This window comes from Plectropomus leopardus, chromosome 8 (genome assembly GCF_026936395.1).
Source record: "Plectropomus leopardus strain MGB_pleo_1.0 chromosome 8, ASM2693639v1, whole genome shotgun sequence".
NCBI lineage: Eukaryota > Metazoa > Chordata > Actinopteri > Perciformes > Serranidae > Plectropomus > Plectropomus leopardus.
Genome location: NC_142183.1, coordinates 11,598,438 through 11,618,255, shown reverse-complemented (window position 1 = coordinate 11,618,255; position 19,818 = coordinate 11,598,438). Strand labels below are relative to the sequence as shown.

The following is a 19,818-nucleotide window of genomic DNA, read 5'->3' as shown; positions in this document are numbered from 1 at the left end:
TGTCATTAAGTGGCCGAGGGCAAAAGACTGCTGCTTCCAAATAAACTCTATTGGACTAAAAGTGCCTTTGTACTTCACATTATTATATAACTAATCACAATTAATCATATAGCACATTTTATCCATGATACCTGTCCCAAAGCAAAAAAAAAAAACTTTAAAAATTAACATTACCTTGGCTATATGATATTTCAGTGTTGAAAAGTAACTAATTACATTTACTCAAGCACTGTACTTTAAGTACAATTGTGAGGCATTTGTATTTTACTCGAATATTTTCAATTTATGGTACATTTTTACTCCACTACATTTACATGAATGCTTCAGTGAATTACTAAAATTTAGATTAATAACATATCATTTAACTGATACGTTGTGTTTTATTGTGGATTAAGCTCCCCAGCATTATATAAAGATGTTTAAATTAGCTCCAGCTTTACCAGCCGCAACATTACAGTGATAAACACATTATTGCATCACAATTATAATCCAGCAATACAGGAGACCGGATATCGCTGTAAGAATGTGATGACTGTGACAGTAGAGTCATGAGATAAATCTCATATACTTCATTCCTGATGCTGCATGTAGAAACAATTATGTGCAGAAGGGAGAAGAGTTTGCAGGCCAAACATTGTTTTTCAGGTTATTTTGTGGACTAAATCTATATTTTGATTAGCACTGATACTGTAATATAAAATTATGTAACCTGTATTAGAATAGAGAGTTTCTCGGGTAAAATGTGAGGTATTTCATCTTTGCTCATCTCAAACCACCATGCTGCTACTGTCAGCTAAACAACAGCTGAAAGAAATGCCAAATGGCTTCAAAGAGATATAAAATGGCCAAAAAAAGATGCATAGCAGCAACACAGGGATGCAAAATCACCACAAGAGATGCAAAATGATAAAAGATGCAAAACAGTCATACAGAGATGCAAAACTTCCACAATGAAACACAAAACAACCACACACATGCAAAACCATTTCAAAGAGATGTAAACGGCCACGAAAAGAAACAAAGCAGTCACACAGGGATGCACAGAGGTAATCATACAGAGATGCAATGCAACTACAAAGAGACACAAAATGGTCACAGTGAGTTGCAAAACAACTACAAGATATGCAAAATAATTTCAGAGATGTAAAGCAGCCATAAAGAGACGCAAAGCAGCAACATAAGGATGCAGAATCACCACCAAAATGCAAAACGATAACAGATGCAAAACAATCAGATGCAAAACTTCCACAGTGAGACACAAAATAACCATAGACATGCAAAACCATTTCAAAGAGATGTGAAATGGCCTCAAAAAACCCAAAGCAGTCGCATAGGGAAGCAAAACACCTCAAAGAGATGCAAAATGGTCACAGAGATGAAAAATAATCATACAGAAACGCAATGTAACTACAAAGAGACACAAAATGGTCACAGTGAGTTGCAAAACAACCACAAGTTATGCGAAAGGACTTCAAAGAGATGTAAACAAGCCACACAGAGATGCAAAGCAGCCACACAGGGATGCAAAATGGTTCCAAAGAGACACAAAACAATCATAAATGCAAAACATCCACAAAGAATGCAAAACAACTACTATAGATTTAACACTTGTAGTATAGTATATACTTAAGTACTTTTACTGAAGTAAGATTTTAAATGCTGGATTTTCTCTTGTTATTGAGTATTTCTTCACTGTGGCTCTGCAACTTATTTGAAGGATCTTAATATTTTTCCTGCAATTGACAACTTTTCTGGTCTTCCATTGTATTTATTCCTGCAGTGCAAAGCTGCTGCTGAGCATGTACAGACAGCTCAGTCTAAATAGGAAATGCACCAAATCTCCTGAGCCTATAAGGAAAAACAACCTACGCTGTTATATTTTGCTTTAGTGAAGGAACTTATGCAAATCAGTATAACACAATATGAAAACAATGCTAAAACACCTCAAAAACAAACAAGTGAAGTTAAGTTGCCAGCAGTGTACGAGCAACTTCTCTTCTCATGTGTTTTACATGGAATAGACTCCATTTATAACAACATTATCTCTGATAAGACAGTTTGCAAAAGCGAGGACAAGGTCTGTGCTGAACCAGCAGGATTCCTCCCAAACTGTGAAGGAAGGAGTGTCCTCTAGTGGACACACATGAGCACTGCTGCAGCGTACCACACATACCACGCATACAGTATGTGCAGGATGTTTAGTCTCTGCAGTCTCACTGAGATCTGATCAGCGACAAACCAACAACAGAGGGACCTCACGAAGTCTGGCTATGTGCATTTTATTTTATTACAGTACAGTACTGCGGTCATGTAAAGCATTGCAAGTAGCTACAGTGGGGCTAGAGTGACATTAGTATATATACTGTCATGGCAAAAGTGTTTTATAGAAATAACTTATTTTACTCTTATCTGCTGCATTGATGCTTTATTACTACAATAAGATTTTGCTATTAAAAAAAATAAAGTGGCAAAAATGATGAAACAAAGAAACAAAATGCAAACAATAAGTCTCCATCTCCTTTAGTCAAACATGAACAGACTCAAATATGAATACTGTGTTTTGCTTATCATACAGCGATGCAGAAACGTCTCTTCTCATAGTATTCACATTGCAGCGCAGCATTTTATGACGTGTTGCTTTTTTTTGTAGCATTTCTTAAATTCAGTTTGAAAATATGCAATTACCTCGAGTTAACCTTTCTGCACTTGGCATTTCAGAAAAAAAGTCTGAGAGGAAAGTGTGTCAAAATTTTTTTGCACTTCGACAGCTGTAATTTAAAAGGTTACTTGAGCTAACGTTATATTTTGCCACAAGAACTACATTAACCCCAAAAGAGCAGCTTTAATGCTCTCCTAAAAAGTTTTATCCGGCCTGTATTTTATTTTAAGCATGTGAGAAAGCAGTGAGTTTAAAGTTTAAATTGACGGCTGACTACTTGAAATTATTCTACAAAGCATGGCTGAAATAATCACTGAAGCTTTTTCTCTCACAGTAATTCATCTTCGTGCCAAATTGGGATAGTAACCAGCATGCATGTTGGATATTATCGTGTCTACATCAACAAGGCAGTATCAGCAGTGAGGAGACCTGGATGTGAGATCGGATTTTTTGGAGCGTTTGTTTGACTGTAACTGTCTCTGGAACAGTGATTCCAGATCTTTAATAACAACCCTGTGTTTTGCCTCCGCTCTTGAGGAAACAGTATTCAACACCAGTGTTGTCATCACTTGTGTCTGCTGCGCACTTGAAGTAATGTGGGCGTCTGCTCCATGATCCGAAGTAACAGATTATCAATGTAGTCCTCCAGGTCTCGAACCTGTAACTTCACCTTCTTCAGCTCGGCCTCACATTTTTGCAGCTGCGCCGCCTGCTGCTCGGAGGCCGCCTGCTGCTTCTGCATGTCCATCTCCTGCTGCAGCAGCAGGGAGATCAGCTCCATGTTGGTCAGGTGTTGGTACTGGGCCGAGTTGTCCACTGTCACCTCCTACAAGAGAGCGCAGAGCAAGAATATGTGTGCGAACCTGGCCGGTAATTGACAAAGTCAAAGGAGTAGATCAACATCCATAAATAACACATTATGTAACTTTTATTTTGCACGTATTTATGAATGCTGGGGGTTGGGAGGGGCGCAAACTGGTTTTAGGATGTAAGAATGACTGTGCCCCAATAATTTTAAAGCTGCAATTTTTGCACAACTAATTTATCATAATTAGTTGGGGAGGAATATGGGGATAATTATGTATGTAAATCTTTACGAACTGATGTTTTGTATTTTATTTAATCAAATTATGTAATTAATTTATTTGTTCCAACTACTTGCCCAGGGACTACGGGCAGAAAATAGCAGCTTTGCTAAAACCTGGTACAGAACATCTGTCCTTGTTTTACATTAGGTTAATAATAAGCGATGTGCTGGAGTGTATGTGGAGTATTTGAGTAACAGAAAAATAAAAGGCAAATCACCCGATCAAATTACACACAAAAAAAGCAAATTAGCATATATTGTATTCTTTTATTGTTTAATTATTATTATTATTATTATTATTATTTGTGAGCCAAGTTGCTTGTTAGTCTTACTTTCTTAATAAATACAAAAATTAAAATTATTATTATTATTATTATTGGGGTTGGAGGGCACCAGGGAAAGCTCGCCTAAGGCATTGAATGTGTTAAATATGGCTCTTGATGCTGGCAAACTGATGTGCAGGGTGCTAAAATAAAAGCTCCTCCTCACTGAAATATCCACAGAAAGACGTTCTAATCCCAAAATATCAACTTAAATGATGCAATGATACTTCATTTTAAAAATTAAATACATTTAACTGTGGTGTAATATTTTCACATTAAATAAAATCTAATTTCATGAGAATTTAAAGTAAATATATTTAATTGATCACTGCTAACATTCCCTTCCATTATACCAGGCTAGCTTTATGCTAAGCTAGGCTAACTGTCTCTCAGATTTGGCTTCATATTTAACATACTGAAGTGAAAGTTGTATCAGTCTAGCTATTAGCAAGACAGCATAATAGGCATTTTCTCAAATTTCAAACTATTCCTTTAAATGAGAAACTGATTGAAATTAGTGGCTTATAACGATGGGTATTAAATGGCTTACCATGGCGTATCGTGTTGCAGATGGTGAAAAATGAAGTGATTCACAGGAAATAATGAAGTCATCTTTGCTCCTGCAGTGTATTTATTAGCACTGAGTGCACTGCTGGTCTTAATAAATGCTCATGGAAGCATTAAATAGTCTGTGGACCTAATGGCTTTCTGTAATTTAGTATGACATGTTAATAACTTCATTCTTCTGCTGTTTGCACACAGTGAGACTCACACAGCATTATGGGTACACTTTAATAAACTGACTGAGTCTTTGGATCCTGTCTGCCACTTACTGATAGGTGACATAATGGATGGTAATGCTGGTCTGCACACCGACTCAAATCTACAAATTACTGTCAAAACACAATTTCCTTGTGTTATCCTATGAAAAAAGGGATGTGTTTTATTTATTTTCATTGCAGTATCAACCCCAGAATTTACCTGAACCGTTAAAGAAACACACGATGGAGAAATCATAAAAAGCAAAAGCAGTTCATAGATTTAAAAGTATTTAAAGGTAATAAACAGCATTTTATAATGACGGTGGCAGCATCAGAATCACCTTATTGCATGACATACTTTTACGGAGACAATCCCTGGTGTTACAGAGGAAGACTGGAGACATTATTTTAGGACCTGGAAGTCTTATCTGGGACAAAGAATTAATGGGATCAGCATTTCTCTCCCCAGTAACCTCAGTCTATATAGGGAGCTGGTACTGGAGGTGCACACTTTTCATGTCTGTTTCTTTTTCCCTTTTTAATCCTGATTCATTTTCTAAATGGCAGTAATATTACTCAATTACAAGATGTTAAAGGTACATGTAAAACAGCTTAAACTAAGAACTGCCTAACTGTGTGTAACTGTGTTTTTTTTTTTTTACAGTTAATGGAAATATCATACAGATCTGTATGAATATTTTATTTTCGCCACATTAGTATAATTATGCAACACAATATGTCTGTAAATAACCAAAAATGGTCCTCCTTTTGAGCAAATTGTCAAATACCGATGCTTAGTAGGTCCCAGTCGCGCCAAAATATGACTTTCCTGCAGCAGTTTTGGACATACAGGGGATGGCGTTGTAATTTCCGCTTGTTACATGCATTGTCTCTTTTCAAAATAAACTTAAGTTTTCACTAGAAATGTACAGTCTCTGCTTGTTAAATGCAAACAGTCTATCAAATAAACTTACAGCGTAGGGTTTGTTTTTGGTTTTTAGTTTTGTTGTTTAGGCAACAAAACTAAAGGTTAGGTTTAGAAAAGAACTTGATTTGACTTTAAATAGTTTGTCACTCACATAATTTAATGACTCACTGTATGTCAAGATGTTTGTCTCATCACCTCCCGCCCGCCCTGTGCAGACTTTTTCGCTCTTTTTGCTACAGTAGTTGCTCAAAGCTTCAACAAATGCCACCATCCTGTGCGTCTAATACTGCTGCTTGACGGTGTCTGTTTGTCAGCTGTAAACGCTGTAAATGGTTCATTAAAAGCTGTTTTTTGTTTTGGTTGTACCTGACTCTTCTCAGGCTCCGCTGTAACCTGGTGGGCGATGCGTCCAGGGTTGATGGTGGACTTCAACTTCTCCAGAACCGAACGACTCTCCTTCTTCTCCGATTGGCTGGAGGTCAATGGCTTCACTGGATGAGGTCTGCAAAGAAAAGAGGTCAGCACGAGTATTTCAACACAGCAGATTCACTGTAAGTGCATAAAAGTTTCCTCATGACTAATCTTGCACAGACAAATGACTGTCAGCAGTTACAACATCAGAAACACTTCAAAGCAGATTAGATAATGTGAAAGAATCTGTGAAGGAAAAGTTAGAAATACAAACACTATCTACTGTTCTTTGAGCATTTAAACTGCAGCCATGTGAGTCCAGTTAAAATAAGAAATTTGCTCGCTTGTTATTGGAGGATTTAGTCATCTCAGGGATTAAAAAAAACAGGTTTCACAGAAGCAAGGGAATGTTTGGAAACAGAAATCACAATAAAAACCAGACTTCAAATTACAGCTTTGCCGTGATCACAGTACAGAAAGGAGCTGGGTTTCTAAAATAAAAAAAAATAAAAAATGTTTTTTCTCGTATTTTTTTCATTCTCTATAATAAGAGAGTATAATTAAATAGTTCAGTAACATTTACTCTACGATCTGTTTGTTTCTTGGACAACAAACATGTTTTTTAACATAATTATATTTTTGCACATTCCTGCCTAGCTCTTTTGTTTTAAACAGTTGCATTGTACATACTGGCATTGTAGTTTTTATATATTTTTTTCTGTTCTATATTTATTATTATTATTGTCTATGCACCTCAACACGCAAAGCAGATTTTTTGATTGTGAAAACCTACATGGAAAAAAGCCTGATTGTCATGAAGAAATGTACCTGCTGTAAACATATCCCAAACAAAAAGATTGCGCATATATAACAAAGTATATGAATCACTTGTTTCCTGGGACTAAATCCAGGTGTGACAACTGACATTTGGAGAGCCATAAATCTGTAATTAATTATCATGGAACTACACTGGATGAAAACACATATTCTGGTAATACAATACAATACAATACAATACAATACAATACAATACAATACCATATCATATCATATCATATCATATCATATCATATCATATCATATCATATCATATCATATCATATCATATCATATATCATATAAAAGAAGAAATGCTTTTAGAGTTGTTCTGACACCATTGCAAGTATAGAAAATGTGTTCAACATTGCCTAAAATGCTGAATCGGCTATCAGCAACAACACAAGTCTAAGCACTGATCCGATACCACATAGTTTACCTCTACCTGCTCCGATGCAGCTAATTCAAACCATCAACTCGTTTTGAACTCCTGAAGCTGCTGAAGACAAGCTGATCGTTTGAATCAGCTGCGATGGAGCAGAGAGAGATCTGAAACATTCGGGACAAGTGGTACTCGATGAGAGGTTTAGGAAATGCTGCCACACAACAATGAAATAAATTATTCCACAACCATACTGGGTTAGCAGAATACAGCTGTCATTTTTTTATGGATCACTACCTAATATCAGCTGATACACAAGTTCGGGAATCAGATTGGGAAGGAAAAAATGGTATTGAGTATCTCTATGAGCTTCACTTAGTATTTTTTCAGTATCTGGACATAATTTAGCGGATAGGGAAGTCCTGATCGGATTGAAGGAATCAGTATCGTGCATTTTTTAATTGATCGGGATGGGTTATTTTAAACACGCATCTTGTCCAATTCTTGGTTTACGTCCGCTGTCACACAGGCGTCTTAAACAGAGGGCAGGATTTGCTGCAGATATTCAGGTTTTACTGTCGTGCTGCTACTTTAATAAGTAGGAACTGTCTTTTTTCATGTAATTGAAGCTGCTTCACCACTTTAAATAGAAATGTAATTTTTGTTCATTTTTAGTGAACTAGTTTCACAGTAATGCTGTGACCAATTTTGATTTGTTGATACTGGAAGTGTTAAAGTTCAGCTATAACACCACTTTTATGTGGATTGTGATTATATTAATAATTAATAGTGTTTTGTACTTTTATCACAATGCTGCACTAAATGGATTTGAAAGCAATTTTAGACACATTTTAGTTTGTTTGCTTTGTTATTTTGTGATAAAATTGTGAGTAAAATTGCAATTTAAATTGTAATGAGAGCCATATTAAAAGAATTTTAGTTTGTTTATTTTGTAAAGCCTTTTTTTGTAAAAACCTTTTTTTTTTTAAATCTCAAGGAACTGTTTGGATGCAGACATTTTTCTTGATTTGCATTGCAGAGATGTTAAACTGTCAAGCATTAAAACTCAATTGATTTTTACTTTTTACTTTAAAGTACTTGAAGTGTGCAATGTGTAGCTGTATTATCCAGGTAAATACAAGTATCGGATCAAGACTCTACAAGCAGATACTCAGTATCAAATGATTCAGATTGGGGTCAGACGTAAAAAAAACCAAAAAAAAACTAGATCGGGACATCCCTAGTAGCAGGTGGTCAAAGTAGCAGCAAAAGTAGCTAAATTTAGGCAGAACAAAGTGTAAGAAAAACAACGAAATGCACAACAGCCGACAAGAAACAGAATCATGAGATGAAAAACATAAATGTGAAGCAAAGCCAAGCATAGTGCAGCAGGTATCATCCAATGGCTTTGGATGAAAAAAACTTACAGAAGCATAAATACATTCAGCATCAAACAAGCCAGGCCAAAAGTCAACAAAGCAACCAAATAAAAACCATTACGTGTTTTGTGGTGGATGTATAAATCTGCAGCTCGTAAACACCTACACATGTGATACCCTTGTGTGAGGGTTCTCACCTGCTCTCCTGACGGGGCAGGTTGCTAGCTGGCTGTGTCTCCTCAGGGAAAAGTGAGTGCCGTGCATCGACCAAGGGCTGGTCAGTGGTGGAGGAGGAGGAGGTGGTGTAGGGGGCCACAGCCAGAGTGGCTCCAGCACTGGGCCCCATGCTTGAGGGATGTATGGAGGGGCAACAGACAGGGGTAGCTGGTGTGTCAGCGGACAGGGAGAGTGCACGAGGGATGGAGGGAGGAGAGGGTTCCTGCAAAGATTGCCCAATCTTTGACTTTGAAGGGGTTCTGGAGTTTGGTGCTACTTTAGCGTGGAGGTCTTCAAAACTGATATCAGAGGATTTTTCTGTCGCTGTGTTGTCTGTTGAAGATACGTGTGATGTTGTGTTGTTGGTGCTACTATCCACTAATGCCAGAAGGGAAGAGAGAGCCGTTTTCGAGGGCTGATATGACAACGGTCCTTCGCTGACCTCGGAAATATTTTGAACGAGGGATAAGAACTGTTCGAACTCTCTGTCTCCGCTTTTGCTTTGGTTGCTCGGGCTGCCGCTGCTGTTCTGTCGGGAAACTCCTTTTGGTCTGAAACGTGCACTAACAATGCCAGGAAAGGTCTCATTCTGGTTATGTGTTTTGGCTTGTGGGTTCCCGTTATCATCAAAGTCCTTTTGTGTCTTTTTGAAATCATCCACATTTCTTGATGTAACTTCTTTGGATTCAGTTTCAAAATCGGTTGGGTTAAATGTTTGATTTTGTGATGACAAAGCAGCGATCTCTCTGCTGTTCCCCCTCGAGTCACCATGCGGCGCCACATTGTTCAAATCACACTGTCGATCTTGACAGTTGTCTTGGCAAATCGGAGAGACTTTGAAGAGTTTGTTTGACGATGCGGTCATCTCAAAGGAAGAGTTCAGCTCAGGTATGTAGGTGTCCTTCAAAGTGAACATGTCCTCAGGTGTGGTCGCCGTCTCTACATGGTATGCCGAAATCTGTGAAGCTTCTGGCAGTGGTGGAAAACTCTTTGTGGCTTTAAGAGTATCCGCTACCTCTGACTGCGAGGAACCATCCGAATCAATGAAACCAAAATCTGAATTATTCAGGTTCAGATCTCCTAGGGTCAGCGAGAAAGACACATTATTGTCGATGTATGTGTTTTCAGGTGAATTAGACTCCGTCTCCTCCATTGGACTGGTTGTAACATCTAGCACTTTTGCATCTGACTTTGAAGTAGTAATGGAGGTCATGTTCAAGAGGTCTGCAACAGATATCTCACTGTCAAGAAGTATTTTAGGTCCAGAGTTCACCGATGGGATCTTATTTCCAGCTGTTTCTTCAGCATTCAACGATAAACGATGTCCGTAGTTTCCTCTACACACTCGTCCATACAGGTCCTGCTCGAACAGCATCCCTCCCCAGCAGTCAGTTTCATCTTCCAAAGGTTCATATTTGAACTTTTTGAGCTTCTCTTCAGAGACGAATCCAGGTGATGTCATATTTGTGTACGACTGAGAGTTGACGCTAAGGGAGTCGGAGGTCTCGCTGCTTGTGTGCGGGTCCGGGGATATGCTGTTTCTTTTGCATTCTCCTTCTCGTCCACGTTGCAGCGAGGCCACGCCGGTCTGTGAGAGCAGGTAAGCTTCTTTATGGACGGCCAGCTCTTGACCGCGGTGCAGCCAACCGTCTGAGTAAATCTCATTCACCGAAGTTCTTAAAAGTCTCCTCGGAGGCAACGGTGGAGGCTCCTCTTCACATGTTTGCAGCTCTTGTGCGTGATTATTAGTGTGGTTATTAAAAGATGTAGTCGGACTGGTTCTCTGTTTCTGAGGAAGACTTCCTTTCGGTGAGTTGAGCCTGCTGGAGGCGAAGGCATCAAACGAGTCATCCCATTCTCCCGCGCTCTCTGACATGGAGCGAGGGGCGGAGGGGTTGGGTGTAGCTGCTTTGGGTATTAACGCAGGGAGAGATATCTGTCTAGCTACCGGCCTGGGGCGCTCCCGCTTTATGGAAGCCATATTTGTAGCATTAGCATCACAAGCAGTGCTGGGTGTGCAGGGCTGCGAGGGCAGAGTGGTGTAATGAAAGGGGGAGGAGCCAGAGGAGGAGCAAGGCGCGAAAGAAGAGGACTGCTGGGACTCTTCTGCTATGAGATCCTCAAAAAAGGGGTTGCGCTGCATACGTGAGGGGAAGGGGTTGGAGGGGGAGATGGGGGTAGAGGAGGGGGAGGAGGGGGTGAAGGGGTTGGTGTGATTGCAGTCGTCAGGTGACATATGACCGGAGAGGGAGGCGGAGGGAGAGGGGGGTACAGGGGAGCGAGGAGGGAGGGGAGGGGGTACGTCTGAGCTGCTTTCTACCTTAGGAGAAACTTCCAGCCTGCAGAGGAAAATAGGGCACAATAGTCCTCTTAGTTAATGATGTGCCAGGTCACCAGATGGGGAACATGTTTCTTACACAAACAGAAAAGACAACAAAAATGCTAACTGACATTTCAGTTATGAAACCCCACTAACATCAGTATGAAACTGGCCAAAAAACAGTCATGAAAACAGGAACTTAATAAAAAAAAAAAGAAAAAAGCAAAGCACATTTGCAAAAAAAGTCAAGCAAAATTAAAAATGCATCGTAGCCATTCAAGACCATCTGCACTGGCAGCTATTCTGCTGGGTGAGCTCATTTCAAAGTGGAATGAGTGTCTTCATGTCCGTCTGTGAGGGCGTTTTACTCTGACCACGGTGATGTTGCATCTTTGATAGAGATAGACAGACGTTGATACAGATAATGGAGATGCTGGAGTGCTATTTGTGGAAAATATAGTATGAAATGATGATACAGCATGGTGGTAAAATGGAGTAAACTATTAAATAAATCTATTCCATTTTCTAAATGAGCATGGAGCATAGCAAACACTGACACCCAGCTGAATACAGGCCTCTCATGTGTCTGCTGTCAATCATCAAACACAGTGAAGCCCAGAGGAAAGCCTGCGACCGACTCACCTTGGTTTGTTCTGGGACTCACCGGAGCCAAACCAGCCCCTGAGCCTCCCCTCAGACGTAGAACCAGACTGGTTCAGGTCTGACTTGGCCGGGAGAGAATCACTCCTCCCTCCAGAGAATAACGTCTTTCGTAGCTTCCTGCCTTTGTCAGGTGACAAAGCACCAGAGGAGATGATCGGGATGTCTGCCGGCGAGGGGCGACCCCCCATCTGAGCTTGCTGAACCGGAGGAGACGACGCCTGAGATTCCTTCTCCTCCTCTTCTTTCTTCATCTTGTCAAAGGACCAGCGTCGGCCATCGGCAAAGGAACCTTTGTCGTCGCTTCTCTTGGTGAGGTTCTGCAGGGAGCGGGAGAGCGGGGAGCACTTCTCCAGCAGGACCAGTTTGGACTGGTGGGCGCCCAAGCTCTTTGGGGTCGACGGCTCGGAGTCGTAGACGTGGCTGCCGTTTATACACAAGGAAGACTTGGACTGAGTCATGGTCTGACCCTTCAGAGACTCCACGGCGAGGTTTGGTCGAGGGAAGGCTGTCGAGATCTTACTGGCTTCATCGCTGAAGGCTCGCTTGTGTGTGAGGACCTTTGTGGTGTGCTGACTGGTGAGCACTGTTGGAGGGAAGAAGAAAAATAAAACATCTCAAATCCACATCATTTTTTAAAAATCTAAAAACAGGTAAATCTGAAAGGGTTATTAAATCTGTATGTTGGGACTGTGGCTATTGTATTGTTGTCTTAACTTTATTAGTTACATTTTTATGTCAATCGTTACGTGCAAATTTATTTTATTGTCTGAAAATTCATTTTTTAGTTGTTCGTAATGTAAATGGGTGTTTTTAAACTGTCAATTTGTGACTGTTCAAAATCTGATAAAAGTATCAGTTTGTGCAGCTTTAAAAGCTCCTTTGTACTCCACAGCATCACTGATACGCTGCTGTTGTTAATATTCCCACAACATTGACTAATGTTACCTCAAAGTTGTAATAATGTTCTAAAGAAAACATTTTAACTGAATGTTCAAATACATTTTAAGGATGTTTATCATTTCAAATAATGTTCCTTTAAGGTTAAATGCTAAATCACAAAACAGCAAATAAACACTGATATTAGTATCAGCCTCAAAACTGAGCATGGGTTGAACTCTTACATGTGGTGGGTACAGAGGGATTTATTGGGTTTTCCTAGGATTTTTTAGCAGCAGAAGCCACCCAGATTTCACAATTTTGTTTCATGATCAATAAAGTTACTATTTGAGGGGCTTAAGCAATATCCACTCATTAAATACGGCAAATGGCATTTGCTTTGTGAATGATTTTTAATTGATGTTTGTGGAGGCGGACCACCTCTGCTGCTGAATAAAACACTGTGGGAATGTGATTTGTTATAAGACATAAAAAAAAAAAACAGTCGCCAGCCTTCATGTTATGCATATATACATAATTTCAAAGCCTACCTTTTTTAGCTAAATCTGTCTCTCCATAAAGGGCGTCCACTCTCACTTTGCTCGTGTAGATGGGGGAGCTGGGAGGGTCTGACATCAGATCCAGGCAGGGCGGAGGGCCGGGGTTATCACTGGCCATGGAGGACACGCTGCTCTCCGAGGCCAGCGATGAGCATGACCTGGTGTCAGACGATTTACGCAATCTCCCTTTGAAGAAATCTTTCATCTTGCTCTTCTTCTCCTCTGCTATCTCCACATCTCGAGGCTCCACCGGCCCCCCGCCGCCCATCTCCTCCCCAAACGGCAGGGAGCCTGACAGGGCGGCGTAGCGGCCTGGCACGATGGCCGAGGAAGACTCCATGTCCCCCCTCTTCCTCCCTGTGACGCGGTCCTTGAGCTTGCCAAAAGCAGAGCGAGGTTTGTCCTTCATGGTGAGGTCAAACATGCTGGCTGTCATGTTGTTGCGTGTGAACTGGACCGTCACCTGGAGTTCACCGCGTTCCTTCTCCTTTCTCCCCGCCTTGGAGTTGAGCTTAAACCATCTGAAGACACAAAAGGAAAATCTTAGATCACTGCTTTAAATAAATGTGTTACTTAACAGGATATCTGAAGTGTGAAACTATCTTTTTCAAAGGACAAATCAGATGTTGCATGTGTTATCTGACCACTCCCAGGGACAAAACCAGCAGCAACATAAAGCATTGATTTCCTTTTGGCGATGCTTTCCACATATTACATAATCTGGCAACATTGCTTGGGGGATTGTACCCATAATCTCTGACAATAAACTGTTTTCACAAGACTCAGAGAGGGAAATTACAACCCAAATTCCTCAAAGTCCCTGTATGTGCGTGTGTGTGTGAGACATGTGTGAAACTGTATGAAGAGTCAACCAATGAAATCCTCTCTCTGTCCCTGCCTCCCAAAGCCTTTGAGTGGACCAGAGAAAGTGTTGCAGAGCCAAAACTAACAGGAGGAATTCAGTGTGAGTTTCACCGAGCGTAGAGAGGGAGGAGAGCCCACAATGAAAGCCAGATGTGTTGGTTGCTTTAGTGGAGATATTTCACATATTACTGGAGAGTCCTGTTGCGTCACCTGTGGCACAACTGAGGTCTTCAGATATTCACAATCAGGCAAATAAAATGACATTAAGAGACACTTTTTAAGCACTAAAACAAAAGAGCACACTCTTAGCTGACTTCTTGCTCACTTAGAGGAGCGTAAACCACAGAGTACAAACCAAACTACACATTTTCAGTCATAGTTAATTATCATGGACACGCCTTGCATAACCAAAATAACAGTTTCTTCATATTCTCTGTCCCTGCAGTTCTCAAAACTCAACGTGATAATCAATCTGTCACTCTTCGTCACATCCCTGTACTATTTATACCACTGCGCAAGTTCACTCATCTTACTTTGGCAGGTCTACATTTTAAAAAAGCACAATCATGCTGTCATTTTGTTCTGTGTGTTAACTTTTGTGTTTCTTATAACATTGTGAAATTTAAACCTTGTTTTTGGGTGGACGCTTCAAATAAGCACATTTGTTTTGTTTTTTTTTTTTAGTGGTCAATAGTGTTATTTGGCTCTCCCTTTCCTGCATTTATTTTAGCATTTAGTGTATTTTAAATTGTGCAAAATTTAAACATCTCAAAGACAAAGTAACATTTCGTAAATAATTTGGGTTAAGGGAGTGCTAAAGAAGAATAAAGTGTCCAATTAGTACAAATAAAGAAAACAAATTATGTTTTGTCTCTTTTACCAGCAGTAATCAACTAAAATATTATGTATAAAGAATCTGAAATTAACCCCACCTTTACCAGCTGCAACATTAAAATGATGTACACATTAATGCATAAATGAATATAATCCAGTAATATTGTAATATGACTCTTAAATGGTCTATTCTGCATAATGAGTAATTTTATTTTTGGTACTTCATTTTGATGTTTGTACTGTAATGTACTGTAATAACTGAACTGCCTCTACTTCACATCAGCTAATGAATTCTGTAGAGGTTGTAAACATTGCTATTTGTAGTACACAAACAAGGTTTGCCACATTTGGGAGCTCTAACACAAAAAATCTGTGAGTTTTAGGTGCTGAGACAAAAAAATGTTACAACCATACCCAGTCTCCCCTAAATATGCATGATTCTGAAAGTCTGCACAATGAGTATTTCTACTTTTGGTGCTTTAATTATATTTTGATGCAAATACTTTTACTGTAACAAGATTCTGAATGCAGGACTTTTACTTGTAAGTGAGTCAAATATCTGAGTACTTTTCCATCTCTGTCTGTCCCAGTCTGTAATAAAACATGACATATAACTTTTGTCTTGTGTACAATACACTACATGTTTTACCATACACGTATTTGAAAATACATTTAGTGCTGTAGTACAAAAGAAAGTGAAAGGTGTGCACTGTGCATAAAGACAGTAGCTTTCTGGCTAGAGTTACTTCTTGTTCCACAGTGAAAACAGAGTCTCATCTTGTTGATTTGCAGTGCATTGTGGGAGCTGATTCTGGAGCCTGGGGGCCAGCACTTAAAAAGCCTGCATGCATTTAGGGTTTAAAGCTTTTTCTGTGTCATCCTGCCAAACACATCTAATATTGTTCTTTTGGACGGCAGTCAGCACAATCAGCTGCTGTGTTTTGAGGTTGTGGAAGCACATGGCTGATTATCATTTTGAGAAGATCATCAAAGCCGACGAGAGGGGAAAACTATCTCTAAAATAGGCGATTAAATGGAGAACTATATGTGAAGCAGCACGTCATTCTCCTGTAAAGTTTACTAAATAATCTAATAATATCCTTGGTGGTAGAGTATTAGTACACAATATTTTAAATGCAGGACTTTAACTTGTAACAGAGTATTTCTACACTGTGGTGTAGCTATATAATAATGTCAGACTAAGGTCTGTGAGTACTTTTTCCACTATTGCCTGTCCCTGTCTTGACATGAAAACTTGTTTGGACTTCTATCTCATGTAAACAGTAAACTACATGGTTTGCTGTTGTATAAAAGGAAATGGAAGAAGTGCTTTGTGCAGAAAGATGGAGGCTCTCTGACTAGAGTCACTTCTTGTTCCACAGTGGAAACTGCATCTCATCGTGCTGATTTGCAGTGCATTGTGGGAGCTGCTTCTGGAGCCCAGAGGGCCAGCACTTAAAGAGCCTGCATGCATTTAGGGTTTACAGTAGGGATGATAATGATAAATTGAAAATTAAGAATTAAATGAATATGTGAAATTTAAGCAGTCAATCAATGAGCTATGGAAAAAAACATTTTGTACTGTTTGAAATAAAATTTTTGGTCAACAGAATTTTTTTTTTTCCAAATAACATGTATTTATCATTACTTTTAACAACAAAGAGTCAGGAAAGTCCATACTAGTTTAAAGCTTTAGAAGTTTTCTGTCATCCTGCAAAACACCAACACCTCTGATGTAAAGTGTCTCTTGTGTAAAGTTATTGGTGCAATGAGCTTCTGTGTTTCGTGTTGTTAAAACATGGCTGAAAATCACTATGAGGAGATAACTGAAGCAGGTGACAGGAGAAAACTATCACTCTAACAGGCTACTGAATGAAGAACTGTAAAAAGCTGAACGTCATTCTGTAAAATTTAGAAAATAACCTCACAATATTTAAACATTAAATATATACAGTGGTGGATATGCGAAGTAAAAGTAAGTGTTATTTGGAAAATGTACTTAAGGTATTAAAAATATGAATACCCAAAGCAAGAAAAATATTTTTAAAAATTTTAAATAATTAGAAAAGAATAAGAATAAGAAAAAAAAACAAAAAATTCTTGTCAAAAAGGAAAAAAAATCCATAAAATTCTAAAAAAAAACAAAAAACAAACAGAAAAACACAAAAACTTCAAAATAAAAATACATATAACAGCATAAAACTAAAAAAAAAAAAAAAAGAAAAACAAACAGAAAAAAAACCCCAAACACAAAATTATTAACAAAAAAAACTTTAAATGGTAAATAAAATTGAAAACGTCCCCAAAAACTCAACATCAATTAAAAAGCAGAAAAACACCCACATGCTCAGCAAAATAATTGGCAATTAACTTTCTGTGAATCGATCTATTGATTGATTAACTAACAACTGCTACAGCTTTACTTGTATAAAATGTTTGGCCATTTAATTATAACAACAAAAAATAATATTTTGTAATCTCTTATGTTTTTATGCAAAAAATCTTACTTTGTAAAATATCTAAAGCTGTCTGATAAGTGTAGCGAAGTAAAAGTACAATGTTTCCCTCTGTGTGTAATGGAGTGAAGTGACGTGAAAAAAAACATACTCAAGTAAAGTACAAGTATCTCAAATTCATACTTAGATACAGTACTTGAGTAAATGTACTTAGTTACATTCCATGACTGGTGATTTTGCTACTTTGACTTAAATCAAAGAACTAAGTGTACTTTTTCCACCACCGTCTCTCCCAGTCTGACACAAAAACACGACACATCGCTTCTGTCCTCTGCGAGAGCAGCAAACTGACAAACTGCGTGCATGCTTCGTTAACATACAAACACAACGTACTCATCTCGAGGACACATCCCCTCCTGAAAGATCTTATCGAGGGGAATGATGGTTTGACCGAGAAACACGTCCAGTCCGATGAGCACCCGGTGCATGACGGTGAGGACCAGGTCTCCGCTCCCCGGGGGGTAGGCGCCACGGCCGCCGTCCTCCAGGATCCCGGGGAGCAGCTCGAAGCAGCACTCCTCGTTCCACTCGGGCACCTCCGCCTTCTCCACCAGCCCGGTGGTGTACTTCTCCTTCCCCACCTGGATGATGGTGTAGAGGTAGCGGCTGCCATGCTTGCCCTTGGTGCGCAGTCCCCTCGCGCGGAGGACGGTGACATTCACATGAGTGGGCACCCATCGCTGATCATCGTCCAGATCTATTAGTGACATCATCTTGCACCGATGCACGAGCCACCAATGCGTCCCTTAATGATAGTAGTTTCGCTCCGTGTTGTCAGCGGATCATCCCTCTTTGTGTTGCGCCAGAGTTTCCGTGCTGCGCAAAAAAAACCCACCTCTGCAGAATCCCTCCAAAGTCCGCGGAGCCTCTGAGGGTTTACCCGAGGTCAGTTTTCAGACAGCAGCGCGAGCCCGTGTGGTTCAGCTTGCAGCTCCGCCGCGTGCCCATTCCCAAATCCAATCAATGAAAACCAAGTTAGAGCAGCCGCGTGCTGAAATCATCCGTGCGCCGTGCATGTCGCATCAGTTAGTTTACTGTCCGAAATGTGCTCATTGTGCTTCACGGCCCGCCCTCCTCCAGAGCAGCAGGCCCGCATACAGTGAGAGAGATGCCGCAGAATTAAAGAGAAACACCCAGCAGAGGCTTCATCAGACCCACAGACACGCTGCTGCTGTGCTGCACGCTGCTGTCACAGAGTGGACCTGCAGCAGACTGTCTGCATGTCAAACAGCAGCAGATGAAGTTTCAGGGCTGAATCCTCCATGGAAACGAAATATTTTCCAGTTCTTCCTGCATTTTTTTTGAGAATTAGTTTCTAGCCAAAATCTCTGGAACAATGTGTCTCACCGCGTGTAGGTGCAAAAACAAAGCCAAGTGTTACATTTATCAACCACAACAAGACAAATTATTTGGATCTTGAAATTAAATTTAAAAAATTAAACCCCGAACAGACCCCAAGGCTGATCAGTCATTTCAATTTTCTTTTCTTTTTTTTTTAAACTTCCTAATTTGGTGCACTAATTTAAAATTGCAGCCAAACCCTTATCGATATTGGCTGGATATCAGGTTTTACTGATGGACTTCATCAAGTTACTGTCATTGCTGCAGCTGCAGCACCACCTGGAGGAGATCAGTGACAGTTCAGTATGAGGAGAAGCAACACAAAAAAAGAGCAACTACAAACAGTCTCCCGGGCGGAGGAGCTGTAGTCACATCCTGTTATATCTTTGTTATCTAATAAAACATGTCAGCTACCATCTGATCCACTTAAATGTCTGCAGTAACACTGAAACAGCTTCATTGTGAAATTTAACTGGCATTTTGACTAATCTTACTTAACCTTTAACTTGACCTTTATTAAAAAGTGTGTGCACTTTTGCTGAAGGGAGAGTTTGTATGGGGGTATTTCGTGATTGAAGACGGCATGTTGTTTGTGTATTCTACAGCAATTTCCACTTTCACTTTTAGTTCAAAACGGAATGATAAACATGCAATATTTGGGAAACAGGAAGCATCATGTTTGAGTTTTGTTTCCTAAATATTCTGTCAGTTCCTAATTCTTGATGTACTGCTTGATGTCATAGCTATGTGATTATCAATCCATTAACATATTAAACCAGAGTACATCATTTTAACTTTGACGTGCATCTTCAGTTAGTGGTCAATAGTGTTATAATATTTGAGACAGTGTCAGGGGGGTGTTACATTTTTTTCTCTACGTCA

At 39.7% G+C, this 19,818-nt stretch overlaps 1 protein-coding gene across 1 annotated transcript; it reads right to left on the bottom strand.

Moving 5' to 3' along the window:
- Window positions 1–1,067: 1,067 nt before the first annotated feature.
- Window positions 1,068–18,766, bottom strand: rab11fip5b (RAB11 family interacting protein 5b (class I)). The gene is made up of 6 exons (XM_042493330.2): window positions 17,929–18,766; window positions 13,373–13,902; window positions 11,925–12,528; window positions 8,944–11,301; window positions 6,125–6,260; window positions 1,068–3,485 (listed from the first exon to the last, which is right to left on the bottom strand). The coding sequence occupies exons 1-6, from the start codon at window positions 18,306–18,308 to the stop codon at window positions 3,225–3,227; spliced, it is 4,269 nt and encodes a 1,422-aa protein (XP_042349264.2). The 5' UTR covers window positions 18,309–18,766; the 3' UTR covers window positions 1,068–3,224.
- Window positions 18,767–19,818: the final 1,052 nt, after the last annotated feature.

What these genes read in the sequence shown, in the direction of transcription:
- rab11fip5b (XM_042493330.2), bottom strand. Translation starts at nt 18,308, where the DNA reads ATGATGTCACTAATAGATCTGGACGATGATCAGCGATGGGTGCCCACT. An exon ending in GAGTCCCAGAACAAACCAAG is followed by an intron (nt 11,302 to 11,924) that starts GTGAGTCGGTCG and finishes TTTCCTCTGCAG; the next exon opens with GCTGGAAGTTTCTCCTAAGG. An exon ending in CTGCCCCGTCAGGAGAGCAG is followed by an intron (nt 6,261 to 8,943) that starts GTGAGAACCCTC and finishes TTTTCTTTGCAG; the next exon opens with ACCTCATCCAGTGAAGCCAT.